At 42.1% G+C, this 17503-nt stretch overlaps 2 protein-coding genes across 2 annotated transcripts in view; both read right to left on the bottom strand.

The window, feature by feature from the left end:
- The window catches only part of LOC308271520 (nesprin-2-like), a gene marked incomplete at its 3' end in the record, with an annotated part of 253796 nt that extends 242234 nt beyond the window's left edge, over positions 1–11562 (bottom strand). Inside the window, exons 1-8 of the mRNA XM_080707904.1 lie at positions 11410–11562; positions 10963–11136; positions 8153–8287; positions 6487–6645; positions 4005–4216; positions 3795–3885; positions 2393–2511; positions 1545–1671 (exon numbers count right to left, since the gene is read on the bottom strand). Of these exons, the coding sequence (XP_080564030.1) occupies positions 1545–1671; positions 2393–2511; positions 3795–3885; positions 4005–4216; positions 6487–6645; positions 8153–8287; positions 10963–11136; positions 11410–11547 (1155 nt within the window). The 5' untranslated portion in view covers positions 11548–11562. The remainder of the gene's footprint in view (positions 1–1544; positions 1672–2392; positions 2512–3794; positions 3886–4004; positions 4217–6486; positions 6646–8152; positions 8288–10962; positions 11137–11409) is intronic.
- Positions 11563–16245: 4683 nt separating this feature from the next.
- The window catches only part of LOC308271035 (nesprin-2-like), a gene marked incomplete at both ends in the record, with an annotated part of 71182 nt that continues 69924 nt past the window's right edge, over positions 16246–17503 (bottom strand). Inside the window, one exon of the mRNA XM_080707163.1 lies at positions 16246–16431. Within this exon, the coding sequence (XP_080563289.1) occupies positions 16246–16431 (186 nt within the window). The remainder of the gene's footprint in view (positions 16432–17503) is intronic.

Below are 17503 nucleotides of genomic sequence, written 5' to 3'. Positions count from 1 at the left end.
AACTGCCTTAAAACATAGTATTTTCTTTTTCTTTTTTTCATTTTCTTTCTTTCTTTTTTTTTTTTTTCTTTAATACTGGGGATGAAACCCAGGGGCATTCTACCTCTAAGCTACACTTTCAGCCTTACTTTTATTCTTTACTTTGAAAGAGGGTCTCACTGCATTGCAGAAGCCCTCACTAATTAGCTGAGGCTAGCCATGAACCGCAATCCTCCTGTCTCAGCCTCCACGTACTGAGATTACAAGCGTGTGCCACCACACCCAGCTCACAGTAGTTTTGACCAGTTCATCTGAAGCCTCCCACAAAATAAAAACTTCATCAGGCAGTATAACTGGAATAGCAGACTGGAGCATAAGCAGAAAATCAGACCCTGAACCAAAGTCTTAACTAGGCTTGGTTCTTGAAAAACAATTTTCTAGAATAGAGTAATATTAGAAATACACTGCAACAAAAAAATTCTTGGGAAATATTGTGCATAGCTACACTTGTGTTTTTGTTGTTATTGTTTTTGTTTTGCTGTGGTATTCGGGATGGAACCCAAAGGCATTCTACCTCTGCACTCACCTCCAGCCCTATTTTTTATTCTTTATTTTGAAATAGGGTCTTAATTGGAAAGGGCCTCACTAAGTAGGTGAGGCTGCCTGCTGATAGAGGACATGGATGAAAGGTTCCGAAAGAGTTAAAGGAGATTCTAGGGAAGGTCTGATCCTCCAAAACTGGGTGTGACTCCTGTCCACCAGTGAGGGCAGGGGGCTGATCTTAATCACAAGACCTGTAAACATGGGGCTGATCCTAATCACAAGACCTGTAATGTCACAGGTTTTCCTTTTGTCTTGCTTATGATTGTATCTTAGTGATTTACATGTCCTTCACTTAATACCCCACCATTGTATTTTGGTATTTACTCTTTCTCATGAGGATTTGATAATTAGCCTAAATGGAGAAGGGTATAAAAACTTAGTTTTGGAGAATAAATTTTGTCAGTTGCAAGACAAGAGGCAATTGTCCGGGTCCATCATTTCATGTCTCTCCCTCCCAAGTCCCAGAGAGGAATCTCCACAGCCTGCGAACCATGATCCTCCTGTCTCAGCCTCCCAAATGCTGGGATTACAAATGTGCGCCACCACGCCTGCCAGTTTGTTTTTGTTTCTTATTGTGGTGGTGGTTCTAGGAATTTAAGCAGGAGTGTTCTACCTCTGAGCTACAATTCCAGCCCTATTTAACTTATTTTTTATTTCAAAAGAACATCAGTTTGCTGAAGCTGGCCTTGAACCAAGTACTGGGAATACAGTTGTGCATGACCACATCTGGTTTTGTTTGTTTTTGTGATACTGGGGATTGAATTCAGGAGTGCTCCACAACTAAGCTATATCCCCAGCTCTTTTAATTTTGAGATAGGATCTCTCTACGTTTCCCGGGCTGGCCTCAACTATACAATTTTCCTGCCTTGATTTCTCAAGTAGCTGAGATTACAGGTGTGTATCAGGTATTATTTTCTAATAAAAGTTCACTAGAGAAAACTAATAATATTTTTGGCAGTTACCTGTAGATCTGTCAGTTTATCCTGCAGACAAGCACTACTGCTTTCTTCTTCAGTAGAGAAATCAGAAATAATCCTGAACTTGTTGTCCTGCAGGTGAAGTTCAAGAATCTCTTTGTCTGTATCATACCTGGGGAAAAAATTAAAATGCCACTTAATTATTTTTTTGTGGTACTGGGGATGGAACCCAAGGGCATTCTTCCTCCGAGCTATACCCCTGGTCCTATATTTTTATTCTTTATTTTGAAACAGGGTCTCACTGAGTTGCAAAGAGCCTCAGTCAGTAGCTGAGGCTGTCTGCAAACCACCATCCTCCTGTCTAAGCCTCCCAAATGCTGGGATTACACCAGGCCTAGCTAAATGTCCCTTAATTTTTAAAAAAATGAAACGAAAAAATTTTTAAATTACTGTCAGCCAGGAGTGGTGGCACATGCTCATAATTCAAATACTTGGTAGGCTGAGACAGGAGGAATGCAGGTTTGAGGACAGCCTCAGTAGTGTAGTGAGACTCACAGCAACCAGAACCCATTTACAAAAAAATATAACGAAACAGATTCTTTTTTATAAAAGATTTTGGTGAATTTCCCAGTTGTTTAAAAAGAGGTTACCTCACTAGGCATGGTGGCGCACGCTTGTAATCCCAGCAATTGGGAGATGGGGACCGGAGGATCGTGGTTCGTGGACAGCCTCAGCTAATTAGTGAGGCCCTCTGCAATTTAGTTATACCCTGTTTCAAAATAAAGAATAAGAAATAGGCAGGGGGTTGTAGCTTGGAAGACAAATAGCCCTGGGTTCCATCCTCAGACCCACAAAAATAAAAAATAAAAGAATAAATAAAATAAAAAGGTTACCTCTCCTGCAGGCTGTTTATAGATGTACTATGATCCTTCTCTTGCTTCTCCACAATGCTTTCTTCTTGTTGGGGTGTTAATTCTGATGTCAGGCTAAATTTCTTAATGGGTTCCATTGCCTAAACAAATATGCAAAAAAAGTAAACACAATATCTTAAACACACTTAATTATCTGGAAAAGTTAAATGTTTTATTCTCAAAGATATATCATTGATTTTAATTAAATATTCCAAACCAGAAGATAATGCAGTATCTTTGAGATTTCTCAGTTCAGAAAAGCCTTCCCATAGGGTAGACGGGATCTACTAGGCCGAGACTCACCTTCTAATTGATAAAGGAAACCTTTCAACCTCCATCGCTTCTGACTGAGACCTCACGGCAGAGTCAAAAGCAGACAAAGCCTGGGGGGCCAGCCCAGACATTTGATAAACAATGGACCTCCTTCTTTCCTGACATGCTCTATGACATGCTATGACAGTCAGTAGATGCCAACTCATCTAACTTTAAGAATTGAGGGCTGGGCATGGTGGCACACACTTGTAATCTTAGCATTTTGGGGGTGGAACCGGAGGATGGCAGTTCATGGACAGCCTCAACTACTTAGCGAGGCCCTTCAAACCTCAGTGAGATCCTGTTTCAAAAATATAAAGACTAGCCAGGCATGGTGGCACATACTTGTAATCCCCGCACTTGGGAGGCGGAGACAGGAGGATCACACAGGTTCGAAGCCAGCATGGACCCTGTTTAAAAAAAAAAAAAATGGGTCTGGGAGTGTAGCCCAGAGGTAGAAGGGCTTCCAGGAACCCCAGTACCACCAAAACAAAACAAAACAAAACAAAAATATATGTATACACACACACACACACACACACACACACACACACACACACACACATATAAAGACTAAAAAAGAGGACCAGGGGTATAGCTCGGAGGTAGAAGGCCCCTATGTTCCATCACCAGTACCGCCAAAAAAAAAAAAAAAAAGAATTGAGAAAATGGATTCCCAAGGAAAGTCAAACACACAAACACATATTAATGAAAAGACAAATGATGAATGATGAATAAACTAATTTATCCCAATGAAATAAAGTCTCCTGTGCAGACCAAGCTCAGCCTCTTCTATCCTCGACAGTCCTGAACACAAGCTATCTTCACCACGGTCCAAAGTGGTCTCTGCTTGAAACCCCTGTGTGTCCTCAGAGCAAGGTGTGGGTGTGCTTGCCACAGCTCTGGTTCACTGCATTCTAACTCTATGAAACACAGTGCTCCTTGAGTTCTGTAAGTTTTGTAAGCCGATGAAAAGAAATCAGATCCTTAAAAGCAACCCTGAATTGGACTGCTGTACACTTTGCCTTTGACACTGAGTTTACTTTTCAAGCATATTACCCACATTTAACACCTTTTCAGTTGACGGCTGATTATCTGTTTTTGCAAATGGCACCTCGCTGGGGAAATCCCTTCCGCCATTCTCAGTCGTGGTCATGGTCCCCCTGGAAAGGGAAGCGAGACTGCGTATTATAATACAGTAAGGAAAACGGGACCCAAAGCGAATGGGCGGTGCCCAGTGCCGCTTGATCGTCCAGCATGGCTATTCTCGGAAGGCACTAACTCGTCTCTTGGTGTGTTTCCCGCGGTGGTCTGCAGCGTGGAGCCAACCTCAGAAGCACACTTCAGAAGCCTTGCGATCTTTTGCTCATAATCCCTGAGCGCCCTCCTCACTTCTTGTTGACTCTCTGGTGAAGTCAGCTCCGTGCACAGCGCCTGGAGCGTGTCCATGTGGTGATGGAGCTGGCACGCAGTGGCTTCCTTGGAAAAGCAAGCCTAAGGGTGGTGGGGGAGACAGAGACAGGAGGTGAGTGTCTGTGACTGTTCCACAAGGATCAGAATGTCACAGCTGCGTGTGACTTAAATGACACGCTCTTACAGCCCATTCACTGCAGAATGGCTATGGTAGCAGTTACTGGTGAGAGGGAAAAAGATGAGGAAGTCAGCCCCAAAAGAATTCATGGCTCAGCAATGTAAACACACAAATAATTAGCAGAGAGTGTGAAGCAGTGTGAGGGATGAGGCCAGCCCCATGTTAAGGGCGCCATCGAGGAAGGATGAGGGAGGAACAGGAGGAGTCTCTGAGGATGGGAAGAGGACACAAGAGGGGGCCACCCAAGGTGTGTCCTGGGTCCAGACTATGCAAGAGCTAAGTGGCCTTCTAAGGAGTTTTGAGTTGTCCTGAGCATCACAGGGAGCCAGGGACATAAATCTGTAGTTAAAGGCCAACCCTGGTGGGGGTGGGGAGAGAAGAGACAGCCATATCTTACTAGACTCGGGCTGAGCTGCAAGACCGATGGGAAGGAACGAAAGGGCAGCTGTTCTGAAGAGTGAAGAGGACCAGACGGCTCCCTGGGCTGAGCGGGAACAAAGAGGGAAGGAGAGGAAGGGCAGTGGGAGGCAGTGATGCCTTTCATGACCAAGATGGAGACGAGGAGGAGGCAAGGTGTGAGAGGAAAGTTACTGGCTCGGCTTTGGACACGATGCAGCGGAAGTCCCTGAAGAACACCGGCGATAGGTTCTAGTCGGAAAATATAATGTGGTATGGAAAATCACTGTGAAAGCTGTAATTCTGTACAATTAATATGCACAAAGACTTATAATTTAGCCAGGTACGGTGGTACACATCTGTAATCCAGTACCTGGGAGGCTGAGACAGGAGGATTTAGGATCGACGTCAGCCTCAGCAACTTAGTGAAGTCCTCAGCAACCCAGAAAATACTGTTTCAAAATAAAAAACATAAAAGGGCTGGGAGTATGGCTCAGAGGTAGAATGTCTCTGGATTTAATCTCTAGAACCAAAATAAATAAATAAATAAGTGAGTGTGTGTGTGTAACTTAGAAAAAGAAAATAAAAGCAACAGCAGGAGTAAGACCGCCGTCCCCTTCCCCACTGCTGACTCTCACTCACTTCCTCTGCAGGGTTAGAAGCCCCCCAGGAGTCACAAACCCCTGAAGAGACTGGTCAGATGCTTCTGAGCAGGGACCCTGGGACTGCAACTGCCCCGCAACACACAGGAAGCATCCTAAGGTCTCCAAGGACTGACCCTACTCTGTACATTTCCCCACTAAAGCATTTTAACCCCTTCCAAAAAAAGGATAATAAAATACAGTATGGAGCTCAGAGGAAAGAAGTCCACTGGAAATCAAGAAATGGGTGCTATTGGCCAGGCGTGGTGGCGCACGCTTGTAATCCCAGCGCTAGGGAGGCTGATACAGGAGGATCACACAGGTTCGAAGCCAGCCTCAGCTACTTAGTGAGGCTCTCAGCAACTTAGTGAGACCCTGTTTCCAAATAAAATATAAAATGGGGCTGGGGGTGTACCCCGGAGGTAGAAAAGCCCCTGGGTTCTACCCCTAGTACCACAGACACACACACACACACAAAGATACAGGTGCTATCACTGCAATCAAGGCAGTTATAGCCCCTAAGCGCATAAAATTGCCCAGAGGGAGCATAAAATTAACCAAAAATGTAAGACCCCACACACAAACACACACACAGCCTGCAAACACACACACACACACACACACACACACACACACCAATTTAAAAAAAGGGAAAAATCATGAAGAGCACAAAAAAGGACACCCTTCATCTGTGTAAGAGAGACTAATGTTGGGAGCACCACAGGGGTTAAAAAAGAAAAATATATCAAATAGGATGGAGAGCAGCAAGAGATCGCCAGGTTGCCTTAGGGGTTTAGGATCCTGATTTGCTCATTTCCACAGAAGCTGCACATCTGGGGACAGAGAGTCCTTCTAAAACCTTGTGGGCTCTTCAGCAACAGTTGAGACAGTTGTGATCCATCTCAGGACAGAGAACACTGAGAAGTAGCCAGGGAAACCATAAAATATTAACTCAATGCTGAATTTCCTCACTTCTAAAAAAAGTAGGAAGTCCAGGCTATGATTAGAGCTCCTGCCATGTAAGTGACAATCCTCAGGGATTCCCAGAGCAGATCTACTCCTAGGCTAAGGACCACACAGTGACTTCAGAGAAACCACAATGCAGAGGAGATTTCAGTGGAAAGTGGTTGTTTTACCTCGTGTTCCTTGATAAGACCCTTGGTCCTTCCTCTGCGAATAAGTTTCTTTTCCTTATTTACTTGCTTTTCAAGCTTTGAAATATTCTCACTAAGCTTTCCTTTTTCAATATCTATTTTTAGTTGTTGAATATACAAAGAAACTTCATGATGGAGAGACTAGAAAAAAATAAAGGAACATATTAATTCTGGGAACAGAATACAGTGGAAACTATTTTTTATAACAACAAACATATTAAATAATAACCAAAGAAAAGGAACAGAGCTTAAACAATGTTTAGATTCATCTATGCATCTTTCGGGAGAACGCTTTAAAACATGCCAGGCCCATGAACATATTGTGTTCCTAACAACTAAAACTTTGTTTTAGCTTAGAAAGACACTATTAAGAGAATGAAAGGCAGGCTACAGATTGAGAGAAAATATATGGAAAACACATATCTAAGCCTAAGGAGACATCACAAATAAATGTAATGTGTATCCTGAATGGGATCCTGGAACAGCAAAAAGAACACCAGGGAGAAACTGTGAGCATGTGAATAAAGTGGAAACTTTAGTTAACAATGTATCAATACTGTGACTAAGTACTATAATAATATAAAATGTTCAAAACAGGGGACCCTGGGCATGAAGGAAACTAGAACTCTGGACTTTTTTTTTTTTTTTTGGTACTGAGGATGGAACCCAGGAGCATTCTACCTTCGAGCTACATCCCCAGGTCTATTTTGTTTTTTTATTTTTTATTTTGAAAAAGGGTCTCACTGAATTGCAGAGGCCTCACTAAGTAGCTGAGGCTGTCCGCGAACCGCGATCCTCCTGTCTCAGCCTCCCGAATGCTGGGATCACAAGTGTGAGCCACCATGTCCAGCTTGACAAAAATTTTTTTCTCAAATTATTTTCTATCCAAGGTTGGTTGAATTTATGGATGTGGGACCCATGGATTTGAAGAGCCAACCGTGTAACTTAGGTGTACACACATACGTTTGTAATATCAATGACTATTCACTGAATATAATCTCAGTGGTAGATCCTTAAAATAAATCCTGGCAACACTCCTGCCAACTAGGTTGTGTTGTTCCCACCGTAGGAGTGAAGTTCCTAAAAGTCAATCGCTTATCCAGGGCCATGCATAGCTTCTGAATCCAGGTCTGTCTGCCCCCAAAGCCTCTGCCCAGCTCACTATGGAACTGTGTGTGAGTATGTGCCAATATGCCTTCTCAGTCAGAATCCAAAAGGAGCCCAGAAAACACTCTAAGTGTGTAATTCTGGGAGTATTAAATGCAGCAAACTCTGTACACTAGAGATGAAATTACAGAGATTCCAACAGGGACCGGAAGGCAACCTATCCATGAGCAACAGCAGAAAGGTGCTCTCAGGGATGAGAGATCCACCATCAAGCTGGATCCCTGGGATCCAGAGCTGGGACAGACACAGCTGCTGCCAGAGACAATTACGGGGGTGGGGGGACACTCTGCAGGCTCTCAAGATGTCCCTCTTCCCCCTCCCAGGCAGAAGCCAGCTGAGGCAAAGCCTGGAGCCAGCACCTGCACGAGCCAGCCCACAGGCAACATGAAGACAGACAGAGGTCCCCCAGGAATGACCCAGTGACAGATGGGCCAGGATCGGCCCCACCGCACAAGGTGCAGGTGCACACGCCGGTCCTTACCTGCCACCTGGCACAGGCCTCTCTGCTTTCCTCCTCCAGAGACAGCTGTACGTCCTCGGGCACGCTAGGCTTCAGTTCTTCAACAGCTTTCAGATACTTGTCCAGGCTATTAGTATTAAAAATTTTCAGTGCTTCCTGAGAAGAAAAAAATGCAAATAAGAGCATGAAAACCTCATTACACTGCCAAATTCTGAAGCTAATTATGGTGGGTCTTGAACAGGTAGACGGGGCTCTCTGAGGACTGTTTCAAGACTTCCAGGAGACAGACATCTCTGTAAATTGAGGCTGGTGGCTTTTTTTTTTTTTTTTTTTTTTTGGTGGTACTGGGGTTCCTGGAAGCCCTTCTACCTCCGGGCTACGCTCCCAGACCTATTTTATATTTTTGAAACAGGGTCTCTTACGCCAGCGCGGCTGGCTTCGAATCTGCGCGATCCTCCTGTCTCCGCCTCCCAAGCGCGGGGATTACAAGCGTGTGCCACCACGCCCGACCCCTGGTGGCTCTTTTGCACCTCTTGAATTCTTCTGAAAAGAATTAAAAATCCTTCAAATGTAGTAATACACTTGAGATCTTCCAGCTATTCACAATGATGTCTGCCGCTTTGATAAATAATTAAAAGGCTTATTAAACAAAGTAATAAGCCAATGGCACTCTTTCCTCTAAACTTTTTACGTACCAAGCAGAAAACCTTACTTCATAAGCAATACAAAATAAAGAATGTATCAGTACTTATTAGAGATTAGCAGGGCAATACGGACAAAATCTACAGTAGGGTTCACGGGGCGGGTATTTAGTACTGCGCATGCGCATCATCATGCTGCACGAAGATCACCGCCTCATCATCAGTTTAGTTTTGCCCAGGACCAACCACATGGGAAAAGCGGCAGAGGGCAAGGATGTGGGCAGGGATGAGGACAGGGATGGGGACAGCCTTGCCAGGAATGCATCTGCTCCTTACCTGAGAGCAGAAACCTGCCCTAGGCAACTAGCAAATGACAGACAGGTGAGGAGGGCAGGAAGCCTATGGAGAGAGAAGATGGGAGAGCTCTGGGGCAGAAGGCAGCTCAGCGGGTGGGGCTTCACTCACTCACTCAGGACACTAAGAGCATGCTAGAGGTACCTGAGCTCTTCTCCAAGGCTGCTTTGATTACTGCTAGACTTATGACCTGGGATTTCTGAACCTAACCCCTAGATGCTAGCAGAAGCCTCATTTCACTCCCTGAGCATCCAGAGTCTCAGGGGTCTCAGGGCCAGACCTGGCATAGTGGGGATCTTGCTTCTGTTAAGAAATGTCTACTTTATTAAATACCAGAGGCAAAAAAGGGAGAATCCCTTCCTGGCTTCAGGTCCCAAAAGGCAGGTGTTCGGGGGAAGGAAAAAGGTACAGGAACTGGCATTTCCAACTCTTCTCTCTGGTAGAGAAGGAGCCTAGAAACTTCTATTTTCTTCTCTCTTTCCTGGGTAGGCCATATCCGCCCTCCTGAAAGTCCAGCTAATGATGATTCAAAAACTATCAACTCTTAGGATCAGTCCATCACTCTCAAGAACCTGGAAGCAAAAGCGAGGGGAAAAGACACTGGGTGGCTGGCAAAGTACACAGGCATGAGATCAAGCAGGCGAGGGCTTCCGAGGTCATAGGGGGGAAATGTTGAAATGGCTAAGAACCAGGTTTGGTGTGGTTAACAATACAGAAAGCCAACATAAGGTTAAGCCCAGGAGAGGGCAGCAGTGCTAATCCTGCAGGAGAAACCCTTGCTAAAAAGAGTGGAAAGAGTAGGGCTAGGGTGATGCCTGGCTGCACCTTCATCTCCCCCCAAATGCTGAGCTCTTTTGAAATATGCAATAAACATGTTCAGCCAGGCATGGTGGTACACGCCTGTCATCCAAGTACTTGGGAGGCTTATAGGAGGATCATAGGTTTGAGGTCAATCTCAGAAACTTATCAAGACCCTCAGCAACTTAGCAAGACTCTGTTTCATAATACAAGTAAAGCTTGGAGGTAGAATAACCCTGGGTTCAATCCCCAGGATTAAGATAAATAAATAAATAAATAGTGGGTGCAACACTAAATAAATGAATGAATAAAAGAGTGTGTATTCCTCTGTCTCCCCATGTGTGCAAGGGTACAGACCTTGTTTTCCCACTGCTTCAAATGCCCATAGCACCTCCTACCATGCTAAAGATAGTGAGTCTCCATTTGGTTTACCTTTTAAGATGTCACCATTGCCTACAAAAACCTGGAAATATTCCACACAAAACATCACTTGGTCTTTAACGGGCAGTATGTGTCCATGAGTAATTTATTTTTCTTTTTGGTGGTACTGAAGAGTGAAAGGACCAACCAGGGGCTTTCTACTACTGAGCTACACCCCGGTCCTTTTTTTTAATTTTTTTTTTTTTTTTTTTTTTTTTTTTTGGTGGTACTAGGGATAGAGCCCTTCTGCCTCTGGGCTACACTCCCAGATCTATTTTATATTTTATTTGGAAACAGGGTCTCTTAAGCCAGCAAGGCTGGCTTCGAACCTGAGCAATCCTCCTGTCTCCGCCTCCCAAGCGCAGGGATTACAAGCATGTGCCACCACGCCCGGCTTAAATGTTTATTTTTAATAACCTCAAGGAATCAAGGTATAATAACATATACTGGTATATATTATGTATAATATACTATTATATATTGCTATGTATAATACTGGAATTTTTTTCAGTTATAGTAACTTTGTATATAATTACAGTGAAGGAAACATCTCAATTTCAATTGAGATAGGTGGTTAATGACAAATGCCCTAAAAGAGATGGCTGAAAAGATTCCCACCTTGTATTTTGAAATGAGTTCACTGGGGCTCTTTCTCTGCCCAAGTAACTGCTCAGCTCTCTTAACATAGGATTCCAGTTCCTTCTGTGCCTCCTCCGCCTTCCGCCTAATGTCCAGTTCAGACGAAACATCAACTGAGTTATTCAACACTGAAACTAGCTTTACCAAACCGATCTGTAAAAAAAAAAAGAAAAATATCACAGCCCAACTTCTTAGTAAATTCCTAAGTTAACAAATACTTTCCATGGGTAGCAATTTATTATTTTTTTTCCAAGTGCAGAAATATTTAATTTATCATGTTTTTATTTTTAAATGTGCTTTAAATTATAAACAAAACATAAAGCAAAAGTAATGTTTTACAAAACATTTTTAAGTTTCAAGGCCATTCCTCTGAATCACTTTGCTTCAAAGAATGAGCTGACTACGTGAGGAACATTAGAGAGAGACCTGGATTTTCTCATCGGCTTCTTGAATCTTTGCCTGAAGCCCAGCTGTGAGAATGTGCTGCAGCGATTCCTGCCTTGAAATTTTGTGAACATCCATTTGTAAAGTATCTTTGGTTCTGGCCAGGAGCTCTTCATACATGGAGCCTTTGGCAATAAGATGCTGTTAAAACAAATTGAGGAGAGGTCATGATAAACATTCGGATCACGTTACATAGTAACCTTGACATCAGGAAACCAGGGGCAAATTTGAATTCTGAAAATTATTACTTTATAAACGCATTTTGAAACTCGATCTCGATCCAAGCAGATTCCGACTAACGTAACCTTTTACACATCAGTCGTCTTATAGTAAACACTTCAATAAATGAAGATAAGTAGTACAATGCCAACGTAAAGAAAATAAATTGAGAGATTGGTAACCAATCTTAAAATGAAGATAACTCAAAGTGGTGGGGAAGGAAATTCAATAAATGTTATTAGAGAAAATAGCTACTGGGAAATAACCTTTTATGTATATATTTTTTCAGGTACTATGGATTGAGTCCAGGGATGCTCTACCATTAAGTCACATACCCAGCCCATTTATTTATTTATTTGTTTGTTTGTTTGTTTGTTTGGTGGCACTAGGGTTCCTGGAAACCCTTCTACCTCCGGGCTACGCTCCCAGACACCTATTTTTTATATTATTTTTATTTGGAAACAGGGTCCCTTAAACCAGCGCGGCTGGCTTTAAACCTGCACAATCCTCCTGTCTCCACCTCCCAAGCGCGGGGATTACAAGCGTCTGCCACCACGCCCGGCCTTCTTTTTTATTTTTTGAGACAAGGCCTCACTAAGTTGCAGAGGCTGACCTCAGACTTAGTCTTCTTGCATTAGTCTCCCAAGTATTTGGCATTACAGACATGCACCACCACGTTAAAAAAGAATCTTTTTAAAACTATGCTTTATGCAATATACCAAAAATAAATGCCAGGTAGATCAGAAACTTACACATAAAATAGGAAGCTTAAAAAGAACAAATCCATGAAAATCAATCTACTATCTGGGTGCAGGGAGTCTGTTTAGGTATAAGATGAGAAAGACATGACTATATAAATATCAAAATCTTCCCTGCAAATTGAAAAGAAAAAAAAAACCCTTAAAAGTAACAGCGTGGAGCCAGGTGAGGTGGCACATACCTGTAATTCCAGGACTTGGAAGTCTGAGACAGGAAAACTGCAAGTTCAAGGCCTGCCTCAGACAACTTAGAAAAACCCTCAGCAACTTAGCAAGACCCTATTTCAAAAACAAAACAAAGCTGAGCATGGTGGCGCACACTTGTAATCCCAGCATTCAGGAGGCAGAGACGGGAGGATCGCGGTGCGGTTCACAGACAGCCTCAGCTACTACTTAGTGAGGCCCTTTGCAAATACAGTGAGATCCTGTTTCAAACATTAAAACAAAAGGACTAAAAAATAGGGCTGGGGGTGTGAAGGTGTAACTTGGAGGTAGAATGCCCCTCGGTTCCAACCCCAGTACCACACACACACACAAAAAAAAAAAAAAAAAAAAAAAAAAAGGGCTGGAGTATAGCTCAAAAGTAGAATGCCTCTGGGTTCCACACCCAGTACCACATACACAAAAAAAGAAATATTACCCAATATTAACTATATAAATGTTGATCTTATGACACCAGAATGGTGGTGATTCTAATTTATGAAATGAGAGTCAAGTTTTCTTGCTTTCATTTGAAAAGTAACAAAAAGATCATGTGAAAAATGTGAAACAAATACAGAAGGCACAATGTTATGCAGAACAGTTTCCTCTTCCCCGTCCTCCCCTTGAATCATCCATTCCCATGTTCACTCAGGAGACAGTTATTTTATGCCCACAATGTGCCAGACACGACACCAGGAGCTGGCATGACGCAGGATCAGGATAGAGACTGCTTATGTTCATAGCCATGTGAATATTGTTCTATGGATATAAAAGCATAAAGTATGAAAATGCAACTCTGCCTTTTAAAACTATACAGATAGGATCACATTATCCTTGGCATTCACTACCTTTTCTTACTTTAGAATATATCTTTTCTTCCCTGCCCCCCCCCCAAGTACTGGGGATGGAACTCAGGGGGCATTCTACATCCAAGCAACACTTCCAGCTCTATTTTTTTATTTTTTATTTTGAAACAGGGTCTCACTGAATTGCAAAGGGCCTCACTAAGTAGCTGAGGTTATCCACAAACCAGGATCCTCCTGTCTCAGCCTCCCAAATGCTGGGATTATAAACCAGCACGCCTGGCTAGAATATATCTTGATCAAATATTTTGATCCTTTATTAACAGGAGTACATTTCAGCATAATTGTATTTTCATTGTTTATAAGAAGGATCGTTTGTAGTGAGGTATGGTGGCATATCCCTGTAACTCCAGTTCTTAGGAGGTTGAGACAGGAGGATTTCAGGCGTGAGGCCAGCCTCAGCAACTAGGGGCGACCCTCTACAATTTAGACCCTATTTCAAAATATAGAATAAAATAGGGTGGGGATTGTAGGTCAGAAGTAGATGTCCCTGGGTTCCATCTCTACTACCACCACCAAAAAGAAATTATTGTTACTGTTTCAAAATATTTTATATAATTCAAAATCTTAAAATAACATTTTAAAAAGTTGGGAATTTTTGTGTGGGGGGAGGGGTACTAGGGATTGAACCCAGGGATATTCTACCTCTGAGCTACACCCCGGCCCTATTTTTTTTATTCTTTTAATTTTGAAATAGGGTCTCACTAAGAGGCTGAGGGTCTCACTAAGGAGCTGAGGCTGGCCTTGAACCCTGGGGTCCTCCTCTCCATGTGCCACCATGACTGGTTAAAAGTAGGGTGTTTTAATCTTTAATTTCTACCTTTAAAAAAAAAAAACTAAAATTCTGAGTGGACTAAACAAGTAACAATAAAAAACAAAACTAGAAAAGCACTGGTTGAGCCAGGCATGGTGGCACACAACTGTCATCCAGGTACTTGAGAGGCTGACACGGGAGGATTACAGGTTTGAGGCCAGTGCGTGGTAACTCAGGAACACCAAAAATTAAAAACAGCTGGACATGGAGGCTCATGCCTGAACTCCCACTACTTGGGAGGCTGAGAGAGGACGTTCGTAGGTTTGAAGTCAGGCTCAGCAACTTAGCAAGACTATATTTCAAACTAAGGCTCAGTGTGTATTCAAAGGTAGAACTGCCCCGGGTTCAGTCCTCAATACCAAAGTAAAATAAAAAACAAAAAATAAAAAAGTAAAATAAAACTAAGGATGTAGCTCAGAAGTAGAGTGGCCCAGGGTTCATGTCCCACTATTACCCAAAAAAAAAAAAAAAAAAAAGGAAAGGAAAGGAAAAGAAAAGAAAAGAAAAAGAAAAAGAAAAGGAAAGAGAAAGAAAACAAGAAAACAAGAAAGCATTTGGTAAATCAATTATTCCTTTAAGTTTAGTTTTCATAAATATGTAGTATTTTCAAAACAAGAAAAGCTATCACTTTCTTAAACAATGAAAACATAAAATGCTAAAATAAACACCTTTCAGAAATACAGATTTAGAAAATTATGTAAATGCTCTTTTATTCTAGGAATGCCTCATTTTATCCTAACTTCTGATATCCTCTGTAGGTTTTATCACCAAACTAGAACTTAGGAGCCTTCAATTCTAACTTCCTTCCCAAGGGAACAAGGTAATGATCGTGGCGCATCCTGACCTCATGACTGTTCAATAAGTCAACGGTCTGGAATCAGGACAGAACAGAGTTCTAAACCATCAGCCCCTCCTGTACCAGTACTGGGAATGGCCTGGGAAGATTTGAGAAAGCTCTGATTATTAATAAATATATTTCAAAAATCATTGTGTAAAAAGGGCAGACCTGGGGAAAGACTTGGTTTCAGTTTCAGTCAGAAAGCAAACAGCTATTGAAACTTAAATTGACTTAGATAAAAGTAATTAGCAAGTCAAGAAGAGAGGGGAGCTAGGACTTCCTCATCCTAAAGGCAGATTTACATAATAATTGGATAATCTAGTTTGAATGGGAGGAGGGGGTTGACCTTTGGAAAAAGAGAAATATGGGCGTAAACTCAGTTCAGCGGGAAGAGTAAGAGGAGGAGCTTTACAGGGACTTTTACTACTTCAGAATTCCGTGAAACAAGATGGAGGATGTCATGTGTATAAAAAGTCTGTTCATGTTTTGTATTTTGGTGATTTCGCTAGAAGCACCCCCTCATGTTATGGCTGTAACTGTCTTCTGTGTTTCTATCTTTTTAATAAACTAAATCTTCAGCAAAAGTCTGGGCTATTGCATATTTATCCTTAGCTCAGGACAAGAACCTGCAGTTTTTGTTTTGGGGGGAAATTATTCGCAGGGACCTAACAAAGGTCCCTGAGGACAGTTCCCCTAGGCGGTAACAGTCAGAGTCCAAACCGTAACATCTCCCAGCACCAAATCAGGAGAAGCAGCGGCTTGTTCCATGGGAGAACATTCAAAGCACATTTACAGTGCCTTGCTAAGTTGCTGAAGGTGACCTCCAACTTGGGATCCTCCTGTACCAGTCTCCCAAGTACTGAGATGGTAGGCATGCACCACCATACCTGGCTACAATAGAATATTTTAACACCCACTCTCTGGCTGGGAGAGTTAGTCCAAGAATTAAGAATTATTCATAAGGTATTTCAAGCAAAATCAGAGCAGATGATCTAAAAATCTTTACTGGAAACTTAAAAACCCCATGCCATTTTTAAGTTCCCAATAAATAAAATTAAAACTGTAGGCCATTATTTATTTATCTTGAAGCATAAGTCCACACGTGAAAACACTGTCTTCCTACTTTTACCCTCGCACCTGCAAAGACTGTCTCGTGGCGTCATCCACAGCATCTTGAGAACTCAGAAGATCCAGAACGGATTTGGTTTCTGCCTCCCAGATTGGCACTTCTCCAATGAGCGTTTCGACCTCTTCAGTCACTTTTAGTTGTCCAGTGAGTTCGTCCTTTTCTTTCTCCTGTCCTTCTGCACCCTACAACATTCAAAATTACAACGAAGAAGATGCCGACAATTAGAGCTTCCCACTTCAAAAACTTCCACTACTTTTCTTTGTTTTTTTCAGTTTTGAGGATCGAACCCAGGGGCATCTACCTCCGAGCTACACCCCCAGTTCTTTATTTTTTATTCTTTATTTGGAAACAGGGTCTCACCACAACCACTTTCTAGAAGAGTGCTAACTCAACACAGGGTCAAGTGTCGAAATGCATCATAGGGTGATTTTTGTCATGAGAACATAATGGAGTGAAGGTACTTATACACACCTAGAGAGCAGAGCCTGCTACACACCTCGGTTCCAGGGCCTGGCTGCCTGTCACATGTTCAGTCTGTCACTAGGCAGCACTTTATAGTATTTTAATGACATAAGACTTAGTCAAAACAATGATAATAACATTTTATGATAGCATATATCACTTTACAAATTAAAGGTTTGTTTAGATATATCAGCGACAATATTATTCTTATCTGTGCAACATTATTATCTAATGGAGATAATAGTGTTATCTCATTTTATATTAAAGCCTAGATTAAAGCCTAGGAAGTTAATTTTTTCCTTTTTTTTTTTTTTTTTTGTACTGGAGTTTAAACATAGAGGCATTCTACCTCCAAGGTATGCCCCTAGCCCAATTTTATTTTTTTATTTGTAAACAGGGTCTCACTAGGTTGCTGAGAGCCTTGAAGGTTGCCATGGCTGGCTTTGAACCTGCGATCCTCCTGTCGCAGCCTCCCGTCACACTCAGTGAAGATTTATAAGTACATTTCTAAAACCCATGTATGATTTAGTTATTATTAGTAGTAACTGTGGAATGTCATGAAAAAGAGACTCAATCAAATTTTTTTAAACTATATCTTTTCTCACTAATCATTTCTCAGATTTTACAGGTTGATATGGTATAGCTTTGCATAACAGATGCAATCTCAAAGTTGATTTTAAACAGATTTTTTTTTTTTTTTTTTTTTTTTTTTGGTGGTACTAAGGATGGAACCCAGGGGCATTCTACCTCCAAGCTACACCCCAAGCCCTGTATTTTATTCTTTATTTTGAA

Source organism: Muscardinus avellanarius (assembly GCF_963383645.1).
Source record: "Muscardinus avellanarius genome assembly, chromosome: 12".
In the NCBI taxonomy this organism is placed as follows: domain Eukaryota; kingdom Metazoa; phylum Chordata; class Mammalia; order Rodentia; family Gliridae; genus Muscardinus; species Muscardinus avellanarius.
This window is presented reverse-complemented; position numbering and strand designations above follow the sequence as displayed.